Here is a 23,024-nt window from a genome sequence, read left to right as displayed (position 1 = left end):
CAGAAGGGTCTCTCCCCGGAGCCCCGACAAGCTTCCTGAGGTGGTGGGGTAGGGGGACCAGGCTCAAGTCCCAGCTCTACTCCTTATTACTTGAGCGACGAAGTCCTTCCTTTCCTCTCCCTGAGCCTCAGTTTTCCCACCTGTAAAAACGAGGGCGTTGGGACACGGAGCCGGGACTACGGTCCCTGGCGGAGGCAATGGTAAGGGATTGGACGCTGCCCCTTTAATTCCTGACCCAGAAGGTGGGAGGCGGGGCGGGGAAGCACATGCGCATTGCCCTTAGGGACTTTTTTCTCGGTCTCCGCCATCACGCGTTTCTATCCGCCCCAGGTAGAAGAGTTCAGGGCGTCCGAGCGCAGGCGCAGCTCGGGTCCGCGAGACCTAAGTCGCTCCGCGAGAAGCCGGGGCTCTTTCCGGCGCCCCGCCCCCGCGACCAATCAGCGGGCCTCGCTCTCGGCCCGACCAATGGCGGCGAGGAGGGGGCGTGGCCTGGCGCCGGGTTGAGCGGCGGGCCGAGCCGGGGGCTCGAGTGAACGGCGCGGCCGGCGGTGAGCGCAGGCGGGCGGATCCCGGCCATGTCGCGCTGGCTGTGGCCGTGGTCGAGCTGCATGAAGAAGCGGGCCTGCCGCTACCTGCTGCAGCACTACCTGGGCCACTTCCTGCAGGAGCGGCTGAGTCTGGAGCAGCTCAGCCTGGACCTGTACCAGGGCAGCGGCGGGCTGCGGGACATCCACCTGGACGTGTGGGTGAGCTGCCGGGACCGGGGTCGGAGGGGCCGGGGCGGCCGGAGGGAGGCCCGAGGGGTCCCGGGCTCAGCGGGCCCCCATTGCACGGATGGGGCAAAGTGAGGCCCGGGCAGACGCAGAGCCCTCGGGCCGCGGCCCAGGCTCCCCCCATTAGCCGGGAGGGGGGACAGAGGCAGCCGGGGGAGGCGGTCTCCACTCCTGGAAAGGAAGACCCGCCAGCTACGGGACCAAGAGGAGAGGAGCCTCGAGGCCGGAAGAGGTAGGGGGTACAGGACTGAGGAGCAGGGCAGGCCCCCCAAATCAAACCCGCCGACCATTAGAATTTGGGGGACAGGGGTCTCGGGGCCGGAGGAGGAAGACACGCCTAATTACAGGACCAAGGGGGAAGGGGTCTCGGGGCTCAGGAGCCAGACCCGGGGGGAGGCAGCCCCCACCCCCGGAGGAGGAAGGGGGACCCCCGCCAAATCAGACTTGCCTCCATTAGGATTGAGGGGAGCTGGGGAGGGGCCTTGGTGGGACAGGTGGTCTGGGGGTCATGCGGGCGGCCCCTGCCTCCCCGGGCTCAGAACTGGGGGGCTCCCCAGGAGGGGGTGGCCGGGGGCAGGAGGGGAGGGCGCCCCGGGCCGGGGCCACCCACCTGTCTGGCGTCCGGGTGTCAACAACAGCCCACGTCAGGCTCGTGTTCATCAACATGCCGTGGGACTGTTTGGCAACACCTGTCACTTCCGGCGGGGGCTGGGCCGGGGGCGGGTGGGGCCCTGGCTCTGGGAGGGGAGCCCCCGGACGGGGGGGGGGCAGGGTCAGAGGGAAGGGCAGCAGCCGAGCCAGGACCTCAGGGTCTGAGGAGGGTCTGGGGGCCCAGTGTGGGGAGGGGGCTCCGGTGCCGAGATGGGTGATTCACAGCTCAGCTGACCCAGAAGGAAACGTAAATTACAGCCTTTGGACCCACACCCACAGCCAGGGACTCTTCCCCTGACCGCCCGCTGCCCCTGGCCAAAGCCCAGGTTTCCTGAGCTCCTCCAGGACTGGGAAACTGAGTCAAAGCAGGGCTCCGGGGCAGAGCCTGTGGGGAGAAGGGCAGGGGCTCTGGGTTTGGGCTGGGGGCTCTTAAGGATCATGGGAGGCTGGCCCCCAAGGGGCAGATCAGGGAAAGTGGGCAGAGACCTGGGGGGCTGAAGGAGGGGGCGGGCTAGGAGAAGAGGGACAGACTGAGTGGGGAGGGGGCTGGGGAACTGGCTTCCCCCACCCCCAACTCTGGCGGGGAGGGAGACTTCTGCATCTGACCTGTGACCTCAGCAGCTGGGCTGGTCTCATGCCCGCCCCTCCTCTGTGATTGGGCAGGCTGGGAGTAGCCTTAGGCCCATGGACCACACCTCCTCCCTTCCCCTAGAGCCCAGGAAAACAAGGGCCAGGGCTCCCCTGGGACCCTCACTCCCTGGCTGGGGTTCCCCCGGGTCTCTCGCTCACTGGCTGGGCTCCCCCGGGACCCTCCCTCCCTGGCTGGGGCTCAGCCAGGACCCTCATTCACGGGCTGGGGCTTCCCAGGGCAGGAATTACAACCATTTGGGGGGGGCAGGGATTAAAGACATAGAGGGTGCCCCTGGGAGGCAGCCTCGAGGCAGTCCTGTGTCATGGACCTTCCTGATAAGAGAGGGAAGAGGGAGGGTCAGAGTGGGCCATAAGCCCCCCAGGTCAGGGGGAGAATTGTTCATGGGTGGGTGCTGCCTCCTGAGGGGGGGATGATCAAAGAGAGGAGGGAGTGGCCGGGGTAGAGGGTTTTTGTGCCCACCGAGGAACTGCACAGGGGCCTTGGGGGCACAGTCAGGAATGCTGGCTCTGCCAGGGACCTCACCTTGGTGACTCTGGGCAGGGCTCTCTCTTTGGGCCTGTGTCCTTACGGATACTAGTCATGGGCTCTTGCCCCTCGATGATAATCTCAGGCCCCTTCTCCATCCCTTTTAGGTGGGCCTTGTTCTTGTTGGTATCAGGGCTAGAGGGCCTGGGGGGCTTGCTGTTGGAGCCGAGTTCAAATCCTGTCCTGACGCTGGTGGGCGACTGAGGCATGTAGTCTCCTTGGCCTCAGTTTCCCCATCTGTTAAGTGAGAATAAAACCAGTCTTGCCTCACTCGCCAGGTTGCGGGGCTCTGATGACACTTTTCGTCAGGTCTGTCGCTGCTGGGCCGTGTCTGACTCTCCGTGGCCCATTTGGGGTTTTCTTGGCACAGATCCTAGCATGGTTGGTCATTTCCTTCTCCTGCTCGGTTGACAGATGAGGAAACTGAGGCAAACAGGGTCAAGTGACTTGCCCAGGGTCCCACCTCCAGGAACTGTCTGAACTGAGGTCTCTCCTATTCCAGGCCTGGTGCTCTGTGCCCTCTGGTGCCCCCTAGAGCCCATCACTGTTGTTGCCCCTGGCCTTCTCTTCCCCGGGGGAGGCCCCACAGGCGCCAATTGTCCAGTGACCTGGCCTCCCTGACCCCCCACGTGCCCCTTTAATTCTAGTCTGTCAATGAGCTGCTGGAATCCGCAGAGTCCCCCCTGGAGCTGGTCGATGGCTTCGTGGGCTCCATCGAGGTGGTTGTGCCCTGGGCCGCCCTCCTCACCGACCACTGCACCATGCAGGTGTCCGGCCTACAGCTCACCCTGCGGCCGCGGACTGGGCAAGGTGAGGCCCTGGGAGGAGAGGGCGGGAGGCCCCGGAGGTGAGGGAGGTGAGGGCGCCGGGAGCTCCTGGCCCTGACCCCTGCTTCCTGCAGCGCCCAGCACGGCCGAGTCCCAGAGCTGGACCTCCTGCATGACCACCAGCCTGCAGCTCGCTCAGGAGTGCCTTCGGGAGGGGCCCCCCGAGCCCTCCGAGCCCCCCCAGCCCCTGGAGGGCCTGGAGATGTTTGCCCAGACCATCGAGACTGGTGAGCTTCCCAGCCTCTGGCCTTGCACCTGCCCCAAGGGATGGCTGTCCCTGCTGCCCCCGGCCCTGGGGCAGCCCTGAGTGTCTTCCCTGGGCTGCCTCAGTCGGGGCCGGCCGAGCAAGCCCGGGCCTGACCTGGCCTCTCCCACCCCAGTGCTTCGGAGGATCAAGGTGACCTTCTTGGACACCATCGTGCGGGTGGAGCACGCGCCGGGTGGCGGAGACAGCAGCATGGCTGTGGAGGTCCACATTCAGAGGTGGGGGGAACCCCCGGGGCAGGGACCCAAGAAGCAGGACCAAACTCATTGCTCAGCATTAGCACTCTCCCACCTCCACACTTTTGCCCCAGTTGTCCCATGCCTGGAATGAGCTCCCTTCTTCCCCGAAGCCCTTCCTGCTCTGCCCTGGCTGCTGGGGTCCTCCCCTTCTTTGGGGCCAGGAGCTCATTCTGCTTCTGTGTCGGCATCCCCAGCACGGTGCCCTGCACTGGGTCATGCTGGACTCCTCCTAACCTGGGCTCTCCCCCCCATCCCCCCAGAGTGGAGTACTGTGATGAAGCTGTACGGGACCCGAGCCAGGCACCCCCCGTGGATGTGCACCAGCCCCCCGCCTTCCTGCACAAGCTGCTTCAGCTTTCGGGAGTGAGGCTTCACTATGAAGAATGTCCCCCCCATCAGGTGGGAGCATGTCCTGGGGGGAGAAATGGGGGGGAGAAGGAAAGGAACGGTAGGGGGCATGGGAGAGGGAACCATGGAGAAAGGGGGGCCTCCCCCTCTGACCTTTGCTCTCTCCCTCCAGGAGGAGTCCCCCGGACCTCCCCTGCAGATTGGCAGCTGCTCCGGGTACATGGAGCTGACCGTAAAACTGAAGCAAAATGAGGCCTTCCCTGGGCCCAGGGTAGGGAGCAGGGGCTGTCCCGGCCCCGGGGGAGAGGGGCCGTTTGGGGGAAGCCAAAGCAGGATGGGTGGGAGCAGAGCTGGGGCCGCCCAGGCAGGGCAGGGGCTACCAAGACATGGGTTGAGGGGGTGTCTTCCATAGGAGGTGCCAGGCTCTGTGTGCATGGGTGGGGCTGAGGCCTAGAGAGGGGCTCTCTGCTGGGCCCTGGGCCCCGACTCCTCTCCCTTCACTGCTGACTTTGCACTGCTCTCACCCATGGCCGACTGGATGGCCGCTCCAGCTCTCAGGCCCAGCGCCCACCGCTGACCACTCTTTCATCCCCCATGTCTCTCCAGATGGAGGTGTCTGGGCAGCTGGGCTGCCTACACTTGCTCCTGGCCCCCCAGCATCTCTTGCAGCTGCAGGACCTCCTCAGTGCCCTGAGCCTAGCCGGTGAGGCCCAGCCCAAGCCAGGGAGGGGTCAGGGCCATGGAGCTGGGCGTGGGCAGCTGGGCAGCCGGGAGCCTGAGGCGTCTCCTCTGTCCTCCCCCCAGACACAGAAGGGCTGTCGGATAAGGTGAACAAGAACCGGCCCCTCGGGGCAGAGGACTTGCGGCTCATCGAGCAGGACCTGAGCCAGCAGCTTCAGGGGGGTGGCCCAGCCCTCTCCTCCGACCCTCTGGTGGGCATGGACAGCACAGGTATGGGACAGGCCCCTGCCCTGGCCATGGGGGCACTGTGACACCCTCTCTGAGGCTCTCCCTTTCCCCCCGATGCCCAGATCTCTTCTTCTCCATGGCTGCCCTGACCAGCAGCGTGACATCGGCCCGCTCTGTCTCCGAGCTTTCCCTCTCTGACGTGGACCTGGGCTCATCCCTGCACAGCGAGGGGACCCCCCGGCGCCCCCATACCCACCCTGCCCTCCATGGCCTCAGCCGCCTGCCTGGTGAGGGGGGGAACCAGGCCTTTTGCCCTCTCCTTCCCTTCCCACCCCAAGCCCCAGGCTTGGCTTGTGCTCCCATCACCCCCCAAAAGCTGACGGGAGTGGGGGAGTTTCCCACAGTGGGTAAGGATGCAGGATGGGCTTGGGGAGGTCCTTGACCTGCCTTCCAGAAGGATCTGTTCTAGGGCAGGTGGTTACCTAAGAGGGCATAGGGTGGAGATTGACCCACCCACCCATCCATCTGGGTTAGGTATCGTCCTCCCCTGGGCTTTTGAACGTTGGTGGTAGGTGAGCCCTTTATCAGATCAGATGAAAGAGAAGGCACTGGGGACCTTGCTGGGAGGGAGGAGGCACACGAGGGCTCCCCCAGAGCTTTGCTCGGGTCCCCAGTGCCAGCTGCCCACCCCCTTCCTGCAGGCAAGGCAGCAGCCCCCATCCCCCCAGAGAGCCTGCGCCCGGAGTCGCTGCTGAAGATGACCCTGGGTGGGCTGACGCTGACAGCCCTGCAGCAGCCTCCCGGGGCACCCCCTGGCTGCCCCCCTGACCTTGCTGCCCGCTTCTTTGCTGAGTTTGACGCTGCCAAAGAGGGGCCCTTTGGGTCCCGGGACTTCCAGCAGCTGCGGCCCCGCTTCCAGAAGGCCTGCCCCCGAAGCCACGTGAGGTACGGGGAGGGGGGTGGCGGTCTCATGTGGGGCGCACTGTGGGCCGGGGGGACGGCTGAGACCCGTGCTTTGGACCCTGCAGGTTAACGGGTTCGGCTGTGCAGCTGAGCTGGGAGCAGCGTGGGGGAGCCGGGGGCAGGGGCCGGGCTTTTAGCACCGACCTGCTCTTTGGCCAGCTGGAGGTGCTGGAGTGTCTGTGGCCTAAAGGGGCGTCTGAGCCAGAGTACACAGAGGTGAGTGATGGGGAGGCCAGAGTGGGAACTGAAAGGGGCCTGGCTCTGCTGGGGAAGGGGAGGTGGGAGCAGCAGGCCAGGCCCTCACCTGTCCCCCCACCCCCAGCTCCTGAGCTTCCCCAATGGCTCTGGCTTTGGGGCCTCAGCCCGGCCCTGTGCACACCTGAGGTACATCCAGACCCAGCGCCGGATTCCCAAGGTAAGGGGGGGCCCTCGGGGGCCCCCAGTTAGCCACCTCGTAGCTGTGACCTCGTAGCAGAATGAGGGCTCAGCCTCTGGCTTCCTGCCAGCCCTCTCCCCTTTAACCCTGTGCCCACCCCTCTCTGCTCCCTGACAGAGCCACCCCCGGCGGGCGGCCTCATGCCGCTGTACCTCCGACTTGTCCCTGGAATTGGCTGAATTCCAGTCTGACGTGGAGCTGGGGGCCCTGGACCGATTAGGGGCTCTCTTCCATCTTGCCACCACCCCGATGGACCAGGAGCAGGGCCTGCTGGTGAGCCAGCCTGGGGGTAGGCGAGAGTCACTAAGTCAGCAAGCTCATTGCCTGCCCCTTGAGGGGCTGTTGTTCCAGGAGGGAGACAGCTCTGGGAGCCAGGCAGGGGAGTCGAGAAGGATGGGGTCTCTGAGAGGCTGAGGTGAGGGGGGAGGGTGTCCCGGGCCTGGGCAAAGATGCGGGCTATGTGAGCCAAGAAAGGGCTTTTTGCCTGGGAGTTGGGGGGTGGGAGAGGGGTCTTAGCTTGTAGACTTCTGTTGGTTTCGCTGGAGCCCTGCTGGCGGGGCCCTGGGGCCTTCAGGGGTCACAGCCAGGAAGGCTTGGTCCTGGGCTCCCGAGGTTATAGCCAGATGGGCCTCCATAGGCCCCAAGTCCTCTGAGTCTTCAGATGAGGAAACAAGACCCAGAGACGTTCAGGAACTTGCTGAGGGGCCCCTGGGTAGGCCAGGACTGCACTCCACCCCTCCCAGCAGCCCTGCTGCCCCCTCCCGTACAGCGCTAATGCCAGCTCAGGGAGCACCCAGGTGAAACTGGGACTTGAACCCAGGTCTCCTGACCAAGGGTCGATGACAAGAGCATCTCCAGAGGCATCTTGAGGATGTGAATTAAAATTCTGCTTCTGTTTGTTTTGTCCTGTGTGACCTCAGGCCAGTCACTTAGCCTGTCGAGGGCTCAGTTTCTCCTGGAAAAGTAAGGGGATTGTATTTGAGCCTCTGAGGCCTCCAGGCCCCCATCCCTCTTCCTATCCCCCTTCTCCTTATCTGCCCACCCCCACCCATTCCCCTTCTCCTTGTCCACCCCCTGCTGTCTCGTCTCATTCTCTTGGAAGAGAACCCTGGGAAAACAGCAGAGATTTGGGGGCAGCTGGGGGGCACACACATTCTCTTTCCTCAGAGCATGTGAGACAGCATGTAGGGGCCCTAGATTTGTCAAAGTCCCTGGCTCTGTGCCTCGCTTCATGACTCAGTCTCCCCATTGGTAAAATGGAAGGGCAGTCCTAGCTCTGGGTCTTGGATGGGACGATGTCAGGCCAGAAGCCCCCTTCTTACTCCCCAGAGCAGGGAGGAGCAGAAGGCCCGAACCCGCCCTGAGCCCTGTCTTCCCCTCCAGGGAGAGCCTCCTTGTGCCGTGGAGCGTCAAACAGTTCTGCGGGTTGTAGCCCCCCATGCCACCCTTCGGCTGCGATTCCCTATCCCTGACATGCGCCCGGAACGCGACCCCTGGGCTGGCCGGGCCGTGCGGGAGGAGCTTCTGCGCCTGGAGCTGACGGACCTCGAGTTCCAGTCGGAGCTGAGCCACGGCCCCAGCCCACAGGCACCCACCCGCTTGGAGCTGACCTGCAGTGACCTACACGGTAGGGGAGCCTCAGAGTCCACCCCATACCCCCCAGAGTCTTGGCCCAGACTCAACACAGCCATGACTTCTCCTTCTTCCTTCCCCTGCCTCAACACAGGGACTTACGAGGACAGGGAGAAGCCAGCTGTCCCATGCCTTCGAGTCTCCAAAACCCTGGACCCCCAGTGCCCCGGCCGCAAGTATATCTTACCCAAGTAAGCTTGGGGTTCCCCCGGCAGATTGGGCTGCAGTAGGGCTGAGGGCACAGGTCTGGGGAGGCTGGGCTCCTGCCCTCCAGTGACAGCCCTGCTCCCTGGCAGGGCAGTGGTGACCCTGAACCCCCAGTACACCAGCTCCCAGTGGGACCTGGTGCTGGACAAGGGGGAGGACCTGGAACTGTCATCGGCTGAGAGCCCCTGTGAGCTGCGGGAGCCTGAACCCTCGCCCTTCTCCTCCAAGAGGACCATGTATGAGACTGAGGAGGTGAGGTCCCTCTGCCAGTCCTGCTGCTTCCAGAGAATGAGGACGGCTGGGGCGGGGGGGGGGGGTTGTCCTGCCCTTGCCCTCCACTCACCCCATGGTGGAGTGTCCTGCCCCCGCCTCCCACTCACCCTGTGCGGGGATTGGTGGGGAGGTCACTGACTGCCCGGGGTCAGGTCCCAGCAAATGGTAGAACCCAGCCAGGCTCACGCCATTGAATTGCCCTAGAATGAGGGTGACCAGAAAGGCAGCTGATCTGGGCAGGGCTAAGTGGACTTTCTGCCCCAGTCTTCTCAGTCAACATTTATTAAGTGCCTGCTGTGTGCCCGGCTAAGCACTTGGGATACAGAGGAGGAAGCAGAACCTGCCCTCGGAAAGCCCCCAGTCTGGTGGAGGAGAGAACAAGTTCTAGGCAGCATAAATTGGAGATGTCCTAGAGGTCATGAAATAGTATGGGAGGGGCGCCTGGGGGGACTGAAGGAAACCCAGAAAAGGGGGTGAGAAGAGCAGTCCAGGCCCAGGGCCTGAGCGGGGGTGGGGGGTGGGGTGGGGGGAAGGGGCGCAGGGTTAGGCAGGCAGCAGGATTGGAACTTGGGTGTTTCTGGGCTCTGTGGACTGTGGCAACCTGTCATGACCCGGTTTGCCTGGGGCTGGGTCTGCACCTTGGTGCAGCCTGGCCCACAGGGCCGAGAGCACTTGAAGTGCTGGGGAGCCACAGCAGGTTTCTGGGTGTCAGAGTGCTGACTTCTTAGTGGGTCAGTGAGAAGAGAGTTGGCCCAGAGAAGTGTGGGATGGATGGCTTGGAGGGGAATGGACCTGAGGCCTGTTGGGGCCGTTGATGCAGGCAACCGGACCGAGCTTGACTTTAGGGCTCAGTGTGAGGCCTAGGCAAAGGTCGAGGGAAATTGGCCATCCAGCCTGTGCAGGGACAGGAGCTCGCTTCTGCTGGCGGCCCGTCCCACTTTGGGATAGTCGGGCTTGGTAGGAAGTGCCACCAGACATCGAGCTTCAGCTCTTCCTGGCTCTGGGCAGATCATTTAATTCCTGTCCCATCGGGTCTTCTCCTTTCACCTTATCCATGTCAAGTCAGCTGGATCTGGCAGGAGCCCCTGTCTGGTCTGGAAAAGGGGGCCACGTAGGCCCCGCTGATCTTTGGGGGATCCTCTGGCCCCCCAGATGGTGATTCCTGGTGATCCCGAAGAGATGGGAGAATTCCAGAGCCGAACGTTGGCTCTGTCCCGATGCAGCCTGGAGTTGACCCTGCCCAGTGCCCACGTCTTCCTGCCCAGCAAGGAGGTCTACGAGAGTATCTACAACAGGTGGGCATGCACCTGGGGGCACAGCAGAGGAGGTAGGGGAGCCCCTGCTGCTCTCACCCAGCTGCTCTTCCCTGCCCACCCCCAGGATCAACAATGACCTACTCATGTGGGAGCCTGGAGACCTGCTCCCCAACCTCGGCCCTGCCGCTTCTGTGTCTGCCCCTGGCTTCCCCGGACCCCCTGCCTTCTGGCAGGACAACTTCAAGATGTGCAAGTCTGCCTTTAAGCTGGGTATGAGAGGGGGCTACAGGTCCTACCTGCCCAGGCTGAGGGTGCTGGGAGGGAAGGGCCAGCTAGGGAGAGCCTGGGGTTTAGGGCCTGGCCGTGGTGGGGTGACCACATCCCCCTCTTCCTCTGCCTAGACTCAGACTCTGAAGAGGAAGACGTTCACTTCTTCTCGGTGGATGAGTCAGGGATCCCACAGCCCCCCATGCTAGAGCCCCGGAGTCCCCGTGTCCAGAGCACTTTCTCCACCCTGGTGACTGTGCTGAAGGGGCGCATCACTGTCCTATGTGAGACCAAAGTGAGTGAGGGGGGTGCAGGTTTGTGGGGGAGGGCTTGGTTACTTGTGGCCTTTCTCTAAGAAAACCAGGCCCCAGCAAACGAGGATTTGTCAGCCTACGTGGGGGGTGGGGGCCAGCTGGGAGACCAGAAGGGCCTTATTAGATCATTAGAGGGGGCTGAAGCCCAGAGAGGTTCAAGTACCTGGCCCAAGGTCCTGCAGCTTATAAGATAATAATATTTAAACTCAGGTCTCCTGACACTTCTCTGGCCATTGGTCTCTGTCCTGTTCCATGAGCCCTCCAAGGTTAGGAGGGTGGCCACAGAAAGGGCCTCAGGAGAGTGTCGGGCCAGGCATTCTCCCCAAGAGCCAATCGTGATCCCTGGCGTCACCCGCTGGCTTATCGGCCAGGAGGAGGCCCAGGATTTGAGGAGAAGCTGAGAGGCTCAGCTGGTCAGTCATTCCCTGGGTTGCTTTGGGAAAAGCAGCTCCTCAGCTCTCAAGGTTGTCTGTGGTCCAGCCACACGCTAGACAGGCCCAGGGCTGTGATAGGTTCTTACCCACCTTGGAAATTGGGAGAGGCTTTGTGGGAAAGGGGATGTTGGAACTTGAATTAGGAGAAGAAAGAGAGGCTGAAGGTAAGGGTATGTGTTTGGGAGAGGCTCGAAAGGGAGGGTGAGGCAAGCGTGGGCAGGGCCTTGAACGCCAAGCAAAGGAGTTGGAATTTGGCTGAGGAAGTAGCAGAAAAATGCTTAAGGCCGTCGGGGCAGATGTTCTTGGGCCTCGGGCCTCAGGCCTCACACCTGGAGTTCTGGCTCTCTTCAGAGTGTTTTCAGACAGGAAGAATGAGGAGCTATTATGCCCACTTTATAGATGACTCTCAGGCCAGAGAGGATGCATGTGTTAGGACCGTAGAGATCATTTTGCAGATTGGGAAACTGAGGCCAGGCAAGCTAAATGCTTCCACTCCGCTGGCCTTGAGGCTGGGTTGGGTTGGGGATGTGGCGAAGGCCTCTGAATAGACCAGGACAGGGTGTGGCAGCTCAGTGGGGCCCATGTTTGTGTCTCCTAGGGGGAGGGGGGGAAGAAGCTGGAGGACTGTCATGGGGAGCTGGTCCTCGACGTGACCCAGGGCACCATCTTCAGCGTCTCCCAGTACCTGGGCCAGCCAGGGCTCGGCTACCTCTGCTTAGAGTCTGAGAAGGCGGCCCTCTACCACCAAGGTATGAGGGGGGCACCCTGGGCCTGGGGGATAAGAGAGGGGACAGGGAGCAGGGCCCCCCTCCCTAAGGCTCTCCCCTCTCCCCAGCTGTAGTGGACAACTACTTACTACCTTCCCGGCTCGAGGTGCCCAGCTTCATCCCGCCCGCCCAGCTGGCCCCAACCATCTACCCCTCAGAGGAAGGGGTGACGGATCGGGGGTCTGCAGGCCGCAAAGGTCAGGGCCAGGGGCCACGCATGCTCTCCACGGCCGTGCGCATTCACCTGGACCCCCAGAAGAACATCAAGGTACTGTGCCACCCTGGTCCAGGGTTCTTTGGCACATATGGACCCAGGAGGCTGCCCCCCAATTCCTACCTCACCCTGACCCTGTGTTTCCCCGCATCCAGGAGTTCCTGGTGACCCTGCGGCTACACGGAGCCACCCTTCGTCACCGCATGGCCCTGCCCAGCCAGAGTTGGCACTGCCAGGTGAGTAGGGGGCAGGTGAGGGGGCTGCTCTGAGCCCCTGCTGCCACCCCCCTCCTTACCCACTTTGTCTGGTCCATAGCTTCTGGACTTTTTGGACGTTCTGGATGACCCCATCCTTGGCTTCCTGCCACCCACGGTCATCACTGTTCTGCACACACACCTGTTCTCCTGTGCAGTCGACTACAGGTACCCCAGTGCCCAGGGCTGCCTGTGTGGGGAAGGAGGTTTGGACAGCAGGGCCACCCATGGTGGGGGAGGGTGGGGTGGCCTTGGCTCTGCTGCCCTGACCCTGACTAGGCCTCTCTTAAGGCCTCTCTTAATCTCCATCCACAAAGTGGGGGTTAAGAATCTTTTCCCCAGCATCTGTACTGTGGTCATCATAACTGATATCTGCCCCGCAGGCCTCTCCACCTTCCTGTGCGTGTCCTCATCACAGCAGAGACTTTCACCCTCTCCAGCAACATCATTATGGACACTTCCACCTTCCTGCTCAGGTGGGTGCCCCTGCCACCATACCTTCTCCTGTGGCCCTCCCTGAATCAGCCCCTGGCCATTTAGGAATGAGAAGAGAAAAGGTCTACGAGGGTGGGATTTGTGGGGCAGAAGAGGAGGGACCATTGAGTGCAGGGCACTCATTTTACAGAGAGGGAACGGAGGCGTAGAGTGGTTGTTACAGACCTCTCAGGGGTCTGAGGTGGGATTTGGGCCCGTAAGCTGGGCTCTGCCTTGGGGCTGGGCACCTGGTCTACTGGAGAGAGCTGGTCTCTGGCCTCCCAGGTGTGAAGTGGGGACGGTGGTCTGGCAGGAGAAGTTGGGTGCAAATGTTGGTTTGAGGCAGACCAACAACTCAGGTCAATCCATTGAGGGGGAAAAAAACAGGGATTCAGGGATCCCAAAACTAAAGTAACCAGGACTGGGGTTCCCAGTTTAGGGGGGAGTATATCTCAAGGACCCGAGTACTGGAGAGGGTCGGGCTGTCCAGAATGAATTCATGATCTCAAACGTTCTTTAAGTCAAGGTGGCAAACATTTATTATGCTTTACAGCAGGCAAGAATTCTTAGGGAACCTGCAACCTTAGAGGGATGCAGGAAAAGTTTTTATAAGAGATTTAGGAGTGAAACCTGTCAATTAGGTGTTTTGGGGTGGGAGTATGGAGTGGTTAAAGGGTGGTCAGTTCTTAAAGGAACATGCACTTTTGTATCTACTGTGAAGGTGTTTTACCCAGAGTTCACTGGGAAATAGCCCAAGGGTGGGGGGTGATCTGGAGGTGTGGTTTTGACTGTGCAACATCACTAAGTTAACTAGTGGTCACGATTGACTGGGAATATCTAGGTGGCTTTCGTCAAATGTCTTGTTAGACAAAATAAATGTGAGAGAGCATACATTTGGCTATGTTTAGGATACATATCAGTAAGTAGTAAATATCACTATGGCCCAGTACACAGCCAATTATCAGAACACAGGGAGTAGATAGGCACAGCTACCTACAGTATCAGGAGGAGAGAAAAGTACATTGCTGGGGCATGCTGCTCTTGAGCTAGAGAGACAGTATTTTGAGGCTAGGGAGAGATGTGATTTTAGAACTGGATGTGGTTTTGGAATTGGGCTTCAGGCACAGGAACACAAGCAGAGGCTGTTAGAATTTGGGTCCAAGCACAAGTAGCCCATCAAATCCAGTGGGTATTTCTTAAGCGCCTGTAGGTGCTGGGCTAGAAAATAGGAAGCTCACATTCTCCTGGAAACCACAGCAAGAAGTCTGTCCTGTTCTGGGTTGGCCTGGGAAGTTTTTCCTTCTCTGGTCATCATTCCTAACACCACCTGCCCAGGCCAGCCAGGTACCGGGTCAGCCACTCTCCTTGGCCTGAGGGCAGCCTCAAGGCACCAAGCCAGAGGGCTCTGCAATGGACAGAAGCCCTGGCTTCTCCTTGTTTGCTCAGGCAAGCCTTGGTGTAGACTTCAGCCATGGAAAGGCCGGACAGGGCCAAAGAATTTGGGTTTGATCCTGGAGGTGACGGGACCACTAGAGGCTGAGCTGGACCCCTCTTCCTGCCAGCCTTCACTTCCTTCATTCAGCCCTGTCTCCTGTCTGGCAGGTTCATCCTCGATGACTCCGCCATCTACCTGTCTGACAGGTGTGGGAGCGAGCCCCTGGATTTGCGGAAAGGTGAGAGGCTTGAGAGTTAGGGATGGGAGATTGAGGACAGCTGGGTGTCCTGACAGCTGATTCCCCCCCACCCTGTTCCCAGGGAGCCCCCAAGGCCATAATAACCTTTCCCTCAGGTGCATGGGGCCTGTATTCTGGGGCTCCCTGCCAGACCAGGAACACAGCTGTCTTCCAGCAGGGATCACTGCTCTAGGGGCAAGGCTCTGCATGCCACAGGTGTTTAATGTTTGCTGAATGAACAGTGGAGCTCTCCCTGATGACAGCGTCCCACAGGTGAGGGAGGGGGCTGCCCTGGCCAGGCCAGGCTGAGCCTCTCCCTCAATTTCCCTGGCAGATTATGTCTGTGTCCTGGATGTGGATCTGCTAGAGCTCGTGATCAAAACCTGGAAAGGCAGCACTGAGGGCAAACTGGTGAGCAGCATTGTGTGTCAGTGGGCACAGACCCCCTGGGGGGAGCCCAGCCCGGAGCTGAGAGCAGGCCTTTCATTGATGGTAACAAGTGGCCGCTGGGAAGGCCAGTTTGGGGCAGGTGAAGGAACCTCATGGAGGGTGGGGCCCTGGGGCACCCCAACATGCCTGGAGTCAGTCACCCATCCCAATAGGGAGAGAAATGGTCAGGGGCCCAGTCTCACAAGACCCCCAAGGACCATTCCTAGGGCTGCCTCCTGGAGGACCCCAGGCCTTGAGAAGAGGGGAGACATGCTCCCAGCAGCCCCCAGGACTCTGCCTGTCTGCTTAGAATTCATCCAGTGCAGCCCCTCATAATCTATCATTACAGATAGAAAGCAGGCCATACCCCGGGTCACCCAGCAAGTACATGGCAGCCTGAGCTGCTGGGTGACCTTGCTGGGCCAGGACACCCCTGAGTGAGCGTGTTCCTCCCCACAGAGCCAGCCTCTCTTTGAGCTGCGCTGTTCCAACAATGTGGTCCACGTGCACAGTTGTGCTGACTCCTGTGCCTTACTGGCCAACCTGCTGCAGTATGTGGTGGGCTCTGGTGATCTGCACCCCCCGGCCCGACCCCCCAGCCCCACTGAGATTGCTGGCCAGAAAGTTCAGGTGAGGGTAGGGGCCCCAGCTAACGGGGCTGAGCTTTGGGTTCAGGATCACGGTGGACACTTGCTCTGGTGATGTTGGCAAAGGGAGGGACTGTGGAGGAGAAGACCTTGGGTGCCCCAGCCCAGGTCAAGCCCTTTCTCATCTCAAAGCTGGTGGGGGGTCCATGGAGAAGGAGGGGTTAGGTGGCTAAGAGCCCACCCCCTCCCCCCAGCCTTAAGGGATTGGGCCTTAAGATCATGGGAACTGAAGGCCTTGAGAGGTCTCAGCCATCACTTGGGCTGGCTCCCTCCATTTACAGATGGGCTACTGAGGCCCAGAGCAGCCCCCATTTGGGATCTTTGGGGCTACCCCCAAGCCCATGAGGAATGCTCTGTCCAGTGGGGCCAGCAGGTGTTCCTGCCTTCCTGCTCACCCCTTCTTCACTTTCCCCAGCTCTCAGAGAGCCCGGCCTCCCTGCCCTCCTGCCCCCCGGCTGAGACTGCCCTTATCAATCAGCGGGACCTCACGGATGCCCTCATTGACACAGAGCGGAGCCTTCGGGATCTGGCCCTGCCACCAGGTACAGGCTGGGGCAGGTGGTGCCTCCTGGGGGTTGGGGGTGGGGGAGGGGGGGGCACAACCCCACTGCTCATCTCCTGCCTTTCTGTCCCCACAGGCAGCGGGCCCCTGCGGCAGGCCTCTCCTGTATCTGTTTACCTGTTCCCAGGTGAGCTGGGTGGGGCCCAGCCCCCTCCGCCCTCTGATGGTCCCTCTGAAAGCAACCTTGGAGCCAAAGAAGAGGAGGCGGAAGAGGAGGAGGAAGATGAGGAGGACGGGGATGGGGATGCGCTGGACAGTGACGAATTCTGCATCCTAGATGCCCCTGGCCTTGGCATCCCTGTGCGTGCCCCGGGGGAGGGCGGGGGGGGGGGGGGGTTGAGGCTGGCCCTGATTGGTGCTTTGTCCCCAGAGATCCGAGCAAGGTGGGGCTCGGTCATCTGTCCTCCTCACCCTCATCCCACTTCTCTCTCCCTAGCCTCGGGATGGGGAGCCAGTAGTGACGAAGCTACAGCCTGGTCCCATCACCGTCCGCGACGGTCACTTCTCTCGACCCCTGGGCAGCACGGACCTGCTGCGAGCCCCTGCCCACTTCCCTGTGCCCACCAGCCGGCTGGTGCTGCGAGAGGTCTCTCTTGTCTGGCATCTCTATGGAGGCCGGGATTTTGGGCCTCACCACAGCCACAGGTGAGTGTGGGCGGTGCCAGTTTCTTCTGTTTGAGAGGAAGGGTGCAGACCTTCTGGAAAGGACCCCAGCTGGGGCATAAGGCTCATCCTCCAGGACTAACTGAGCCCTTTGAGGTGGGCACAGAGCTGGGCTCAAGGAGGATGAGTCACCTGCCCAAAGTCACTCAGCTGGTGGGAGTCATGGAAGCCCACTCTGGAGCCGCCAAGAACCTGGGGCAGCTGGCAAGGCCCAGCAGGGCCTGCGTTATCTGGAGCCCTCAGAGCAGCCTGTGGCGCCCACTGAGCTTCCCAGCCTTCTCGGCCGTGTCTGCCAAGCTGGTCCGTTCTCCATGTCTGCCACCCTGAGCGCACACTCCCTCAGCCCGTGTCTTTTCACATGCCTGTCCTTGGAGCAGCCTGTCTCTCCCTCCCCCCTCTCTCTCTGTCTCTCTCTCTGTGTATGTCTTTCTCTCTGTCTCTCTCTCTCTCCCTCCCCTCTCTCTTTGTCTGTCTGTCTGTCTGTCTCTCCCTCCCCTCTCTCTGTGTGTCTCTGTGTCTCTCTTTCTGTCTCTGTCTTTGTCTCTCTCTGTCTCTGTCTCTCCCCCTCTCCTCTCCCTTCCTCTGTCCTCTCATTGTCTCCCTTCATCTCTGCCTTCTGAGAGAGGGGGCCACATGCTGGGCTCAGAGAGCCCTCCGAAGACATCCATTGGATGGATGACCCTGGGCCAGTCAGTGTCAGTGAATGTTGCGGCAGGGTTCCCGGGAGGTCACTGTGTTGGGGCACGCTGTCAGTGGTCATTCCCTGACCTCCTGCTGGGTCTGTCACCTTTGCTTTCAGGCCTCTTACGCGCTGCCTTTTCAGACCCTCGCTTGCCGTGTTGGGCATTCCCTGGGTCTGGGTCCTCACCCTCTCCCAGACTGAGCTCCCTCCGTGAAGGCAGGAGCGAAGACTTACCTACCCTGAACTCTGCCCTGCACATAGTAGGTACTTAATGATGAGTGCGAGCACCTTCTCTTCCTCTCTGGCAGGACGAAGCCTGGCCTCTCAGGCCCCCGGGGCTCCCCGTCACGTAGCTCTGGCCTCAACAGGCCCCAGAACTCCTGGCGCATGCAGGGTGGGAGTGGCCGGCAGCACCATGTCCTCATGGAGATCCAGCTGAGCAAGGTAAGGGCCCAGAGCCGAGAGTCCTGTTTACAAAACTGAGGCTCTGAGCAGGAAGGGCCTGGCTAGGGTCTGAGCACCGTAGACTTGGAGTTGGGAAAGACCTTAGAGGCAATTCTATCCAACCCCCTCATTTTATAGATGAGAAAACTGAGTCCCGGGGGTAGTGATCTGTCCAAGGTCATCCAGACAGTGAGCTGGCCTCCTCATGTGCCTGAAGGCCTAGGGCAGGGACCTGGCCAGTGCAATGGCAGAGAAGACTGGGGACTCCCCGAGGGTGGGGACATCTTGCCCCTGACTGCATCGCCAGATGTTAGCACGTCAGTGACGGATGTGTCCCCCCAAGGTGAGCTTCCAGCATGAGACTTACCCAACGGAGAGAGTGTCGGCCCCCGGTGCCATGTTGGGGGAGCAGCCCCTGGCCCGCCAGGTGTTTATCGTCCAGGAGCTAGAGATTCGAGATCGGCTTGCCTCCTCCCAGATCAACAAGTTCCTGTACCTATACACGAGCGAGAAGATGCCTCGGCGGGCGCACTCCAACATGGTATGGCACTGGGCCCGGCCTCGTGATGCTCAAGGCTCAGAGCAGCATCGCTTAGCTCTGGAAGGGCCACTGAGTGAAGTCCAGTCCCGTGTGTAAACAGGGGAGGGGAGGGAAGTGACTTGTCCAGGGTCACACAGGAAGATTTATGTCAAGATTGTTTCTGAAGCTCTCGGCCCGATAGGCCCCGTTCCAGCTCTAACTCCAAGGCTCTCTAAATAGATCACAGATCCCTTTCTGGTCAAGGGGCAGAGTAATGGGGCAGTTAGAGTCTCCAGGTGAGGCTCCCGGGGTTCAGGAACACAAGTCGAGGCCCAGAAGGCGAAGAATCAGCTGGGCCATAAGCATCCCTGGGCGGGGTGGCCAGAGACCCTGGAGGAGGCTTCGTGGGGACTGGGGGCGGGGGGGGGGGGGGGGAGGGGGGTCTGGTATGGTGACTCTTGTTCTGTGGCGCCGCCCCCCCCCCCCCCAGCTCACTATCAAGGCCCTCCACGTGGCCCCTGAGGCTGGCCTGGGTGGCCCTGAGTGCTGTCTCCGAGTTTCCCTCATGCCGCTGAGACTCAACATTGATCAGGTGAGATTGGATGGGGCCAGCCCTTCCTCACTTGTCTCCAGCCCGTGTGTGTGTGTGTGTGTGTGTGTGTGTGTGTGTTGGGAGTGGGGGTTGGTTTGTTGACAACTAGCTTGCGGCTTGGTCCTTGGCCGTTCTCCAGCCTCAGGTGCTGAAAAGGTTGCCCCATACCCTCTGTAGGATGCCCTGTTCTTCTTGAAAGATTTCTTCACCAGTCTGGCTGCCGGCATTAACCCCGTCATTCCGGTGGAGACAGCATCTGAAGGTGAGGGGCTGGGGCGAAGGGCAGGAGCAGTGGAGGCCCTCTTGGCCCTGAGATGAGTCTGGCTGGGAGGCAGCCCTCAGGAACAGGAATGGGAGCTGGCCGTTTTCTCCAGCCAGTGTAGGGTGTGGGCATAGAAGTGAGGGCTCAGCTTTGAGGGGGTGTAGGCTTCCTGCCACAGCAGGGGGCCTCATCAGTAAGCCAGGTGCCAGGCACCAGGCTAGGCACCAGGGCCCCAGAAGCAGCTGTGAGTCCCTGTCCTCCTTGAGCTTATCCATCAGTAGAGACACATGGATAGTGGGGCAGGGATGGGGGTGGGGGACACTAGAAATGGGCTTGGGGGCCAGGGTTAGAAGGACTTCAGGTTGAAGGGGTCATTTTAGTTGGGTTTGGAAGGAAACAAGGGGTTTTGAGAGATAGAGGTGAAGGTATGGAGCATGGCCAGTACAAAAGTGTGGAGGTGGGAGATTGGGTGGTGGATGTGAGGACTGCCAAGGAGGGCAGTTTGTTGGACCACATAGAGTGCAAGGGGGAGGATAATGGAGAAAAGGTTGGTGAAGGTCTTTAAATGCCAAGAGGAGTCTATATCCTGCCTTACCCTGTGTGTCCTACCTGTGAGGACAAGCACTGTGGTATTGTGGAGGTGAGGCCTCAGGCAGAGCGGCCTGAGCAAGGCAGGTCTGCTCCCGGCGTCTGGGAGCCCGCTGAGGCCTCTGGCCCATGCTGACAGCCGGCTCCCTGGAGCAGCTTTCGGCCCTTGGTGCTTTGCAGCTTGCTTCCTTCATACTGCCTTGTGATATGGGAGCAGGGAAAGTTAGGATTAGCTCCATTTGACAGGAGAGGAAACAGTCCCAGTGACCCCTTAGAATGGGAAAGTCCTTCCCCAGACACCTGCCTTTGTCTCGGAGGATTGCCTGGGGCACAGTGGGGCTAGGTGACTTGTCTTTGGGCCCCGCCCTCTGCCATACCTCCCATCGACGCTCACTCAGGTGGTGGCTATGCAGGGACCAGAGGCAGGAATGTAGCCATGTGGCCGTTTTCTAGACCATGATGCCTTTTGGCATGCCAGGTTTGGAGCCAGGCCTCCCTTCTGCAAGGAGAACCTGAGGCCCAGAGTAGAAGGGTGGTGTGGGGGGGCCAGGTGGGTGGTAAGGAGCAAGGCCAAGGCTGGCCCACAGGGGCCTTCCCACTGCCACCCAGCCTGTGTGCCCACCCTGCCCTTCTTCTCTCCTCTAGCCCGCCAAGATCCTACTGTGCGAAGCAGTGCCCCGCAAGAAAAGCTGCCAGAGGGGGCAGAGATGAGCAGCTCTCTGGAGACCACAGTCAGTGAGCAGAGCTCCTCGTCTGCATCTGCGGCCGAGCAGCCCATTTATTTCAGGTGCTGTGGGCTGGGGCAGTTGGGAGGAGGGAGGCTGAGTCTGGCAGCTCTGAGTGCTCATGCGTGCCCCCCCCAAATGTGTGTCTTTAGGGAGTTCCGATTTACCTCTGAGGTGCCAATTTGGCTGGATTACCACGGGAAGCATGTCACCATGGACCAAGTGGTGAGTGACCGTAGCCTTGGGGCCTGGGGCCCGCTGCCTGGGGATGCGTGTGTGCTTGGAGGGTGGCCTGAAGGGGTTGGTTCAGTCGTGACTTATTAGCTGTGTGACCTGGTCTGGGTCCTCCATAAAATGAGGGGGGGATGGCACCTGGCCTCTAAGGCCCCATCAGTCACCTGTGCACATGCCCCATCTTATTGACTCTGAGTGATCGGTGGGCCAGGGTGGGGGCCCGGGTGTGGCAGGGAGGAGAAAGCAGTCGTCCTGAGTCCCGGTGTCTACGTGCCTAGGTGTCCCTCTGGGTCTGGGGGTCTCCTGAGTGCCCCCAGTCCCGGGCTCTACAACGACCTGCCCACCTCTCCCTCCCAGGGCACCTTCGCCGGGATCCTCATCGGCCTGGCCCAGCTCAATTGTTCAGAGCTCAAGCTAAAACGTCTCTGCTGTCGGCATGGGTAAGCCTTCCCAACAGCCTCCTCTCTCTCAGATCTTACCCCACCCCAAAGCCTGTCTGATGCTGAGAACTGGGCACTGACCTGCCAGTCTGGCCTCCCGCTCCCCAGACCTGACCAGGCCATGTGGCATGGTCTGAGCCTCCCATGTGACCAGATGGCCCCCCTTCTGTTCCACACACAGGCTCCTGGGGGTGGACAAGGTGCTGGGCTATGCCCTCAATGAATGGCTGCAGGACATCCGGAAGAACCAACTTCCAGGGCTCCTGGGAGGAGTGGGCCCCATGCACTCAGTGGTCCAGCTCTGTGAGTGCCCATGAACGGGCCTTGAAATTACCATTTCTGTGGGACAGCCTAGAAACTCATTGCAAGGCTGCCCTCTCCCCATGGGGTGAAAGAGAGTGGGTCAGACTGGGGTGGGGGGTGGGGGTTGGGTAGAAAAAGCTACAGGTGTGTAAAGAGGGGCAGAGGCCTGGGCCCGAGCTGGCCCCTGACCCTACTCCTCCCTGATCCAGTTCACGGCCTCAGAGACTTGCTGTGGCTTCCTATCGAACAGTACCGGCGGGATGGACGCCTCATGCGGGGGCTGCAGCGGGGGGCTGCCTCCTTTGGGTCTTCGACGGCCTCAGCCGCCCTAGAGCTCAGCAACCGTCTCGTGCAGGCCATCCAGGTGACTGGGCTGTTCGGGGGCTGAGGGGCCTGGCAGAGGGGATGGGACTCGATGGCCTTGGGATCCTGGGGGAAGGAGAAGCCTCTGGGGAGGCCCATGCCAACACATAGAGCCCCTCGATTAGAAATGGTGTGAAGGAGGGCCAGGACATGGGTGGGGTGCACCCAGAACAGGGGAGGGACCAGCAGCCAGGGCCTCTTCCTTGGAGGATGCCCCAGGGGTGGGGTGAGGAGGAAAAGCCCACCCTCTTGGCCTTTACCTCCTCCATCCCCTTCCTCCCCACAGGCCACTGCTGAGACGGTGTATGACATCCTGTCCCCGGCTGCCCCCGTCTCTCGCTCTCTTCAGGACAAGCGCTCAGCACGGAAGCTCCGGAGGGGGCAGCAGCCAGCTGACCTTCGGGAGGGTGTGGCCAAGGCCTACGACACTGTCCGAGAGGTAGCTCCTGCCCCCTCCCAGCTCCACCCCGCCCCCAGTATTCTGTCCCCATTGCTCCCTCATCTCATGCCCGCCTCTCGCCTCCCAGGGCATCCTGGACACGGCCCAGACCATCTGTGACGTTGCTTCTCGGGGTCACGAGCAGAAGGGGCTGACGGGGGCCGTCGGGGGGGTGATCCGCCAGCTGCCCCCCACGGTGGTAAAGCCGCTCATCTTGGCCACCGAAGCCACCTCCAACTTGCTGGGGGGAATGCGCAACCAGATCCTGCCTGACGCCCACAAGGACCACGCGCTCAAGTGGCGGTCGGAGGAGTCGCAAGACTGAGGGGGACGGTCGTGGCTTCCCATCTCGGAGAAGGCTCGAAGGCCCCTCCGCTCGTTGGCGGTTGGTGGTCCTTGGCCGTGTGACTCCCAGGGTGGGGTGGGAAGATGCCCCGCTTTGAGACTGACTCCTTGAGACCTTCTGCCAAGCCCCCTGCCTCCATCCTTTGGGCCTGGGCTGAGGAAGTCCCTCTGCCCTGAGGAGGAGGAGGGGGAAAGTGCTGGGGGTCCGCCCTGGGCCCCAGCCCCTGCTGCTGCTGCTGCCTGGCCCCAGGACACACAGACTTCCTTCACTCCTGTGGTCCCCTCCTCTAGCCGAGCATCTTTCCGTGTTAGGATGAGGGGAGGGCCAGGCCCTGAGACACACATGTGGTTCCGTGTATCACTTTCTAAGCCCCCTGGGAGGGGGGTCGCGGCTTCTGCATGATGTGGAATAAATTGTGCAAATAGCCGCCAT

General features: G+C 61.1%; 1 protein-coding gene across 2 annotated transcripts; it reads left to right on the top strand.

Annotated features, from left to right (window-relative positions):
* Positions 1 to 491: 491 nt before the first annotated feature.
* On the top strand, positions 492 to 23,023 carry ATG2A (autophagy related 2A). Of its 2 annotated transcripts, none has more exons than XM_036763429.1 (41): positions 492 to 746; positions 3,249 to 3,411; positions 3,503 to 3,655; positions 3,809 to 3,911; positions 4,193 to 4,331; positions 4,453 to 4,551; positions 4,887 to 4,983; positions 5,085 to 5,231; positions 5,312 to 5,476; positions 5,891 to 6,134; positions 6,218 to 6,368; positions 6,475 to 6,567; positions 6,706 to 6,861; positions 7,972 to 8,215; positions 8,315 to 8,411; positions 8,517 to 8,679; positions 9,853 to 9,995; positions 10,081 to 10,226; positions 10,358 to 10,518; positions 11,570 to 11,720; positions 11,807 to 12,006; positions 12,108 to 12,188; positions 12,268 to 12,374; positions 12,590 to 12,682; positions 14,283 to 14,353; positions 14,688 to 14,764; positions 15,242 to 15,412; positions 15,845 to 15,971; positions 16,068 to 16,291; positions 16,428 to 16,636; positions 17,645 to 17,780; positions 18,124 to 18,321; positions 18,791 to 18,892; positions 19,070 to 19,154; positions 20,388 to 20,529; positions 20,620 to 20,692; positions 21,059 to 21,141; positions 21,323 to 21,444; positions 21,654 to 21,808; positions 22,094 to 22,246; positions 22,335 to 23,023. In XM_036763429.1, exons 1-41 carry the CDS (start codon positions 576 to 578, stop codon positions 22,569 to 22,571), a joined length of 5,832 nt encoding a protein of 1,943 aa, XP_036619324.1. In that variant the 5' UTR covers positions 492 to 575; the 3' UTR covers positions 22,572 to 23,023. The 2 variants fall into 2 exon arrangements, with proteins under 2 accessions (XP_036619324.1, XP_036619325.1); XM_036763430.1 differs by having other exon boundaries at positions 551 to 746; positions 16,119 to 16,291.
* The last annotated feature ends 1 nt before the right edge of the window (position 23,024 follows it).

This window comes from Trichosurus vulpecula, chromosome 6 (genome assembly GCF_011100635.1).
Source record: "Trichosurus vulpecula isolate mTriVul1 chromosome 6, mTriVul1.pri, whole genome shotgun sequence".
Lineage (NCBI taxonomy): Eukaryota > Metazoa > Chordata > Mammalia > Diprotodontia > Phalangeridae > Trichosurus > Trichosurus vulpecula.
Note: the sequence above shows the minus strand (reverse complement) of the source record. Positions and strands in the feature narration are given on the sequence as shown.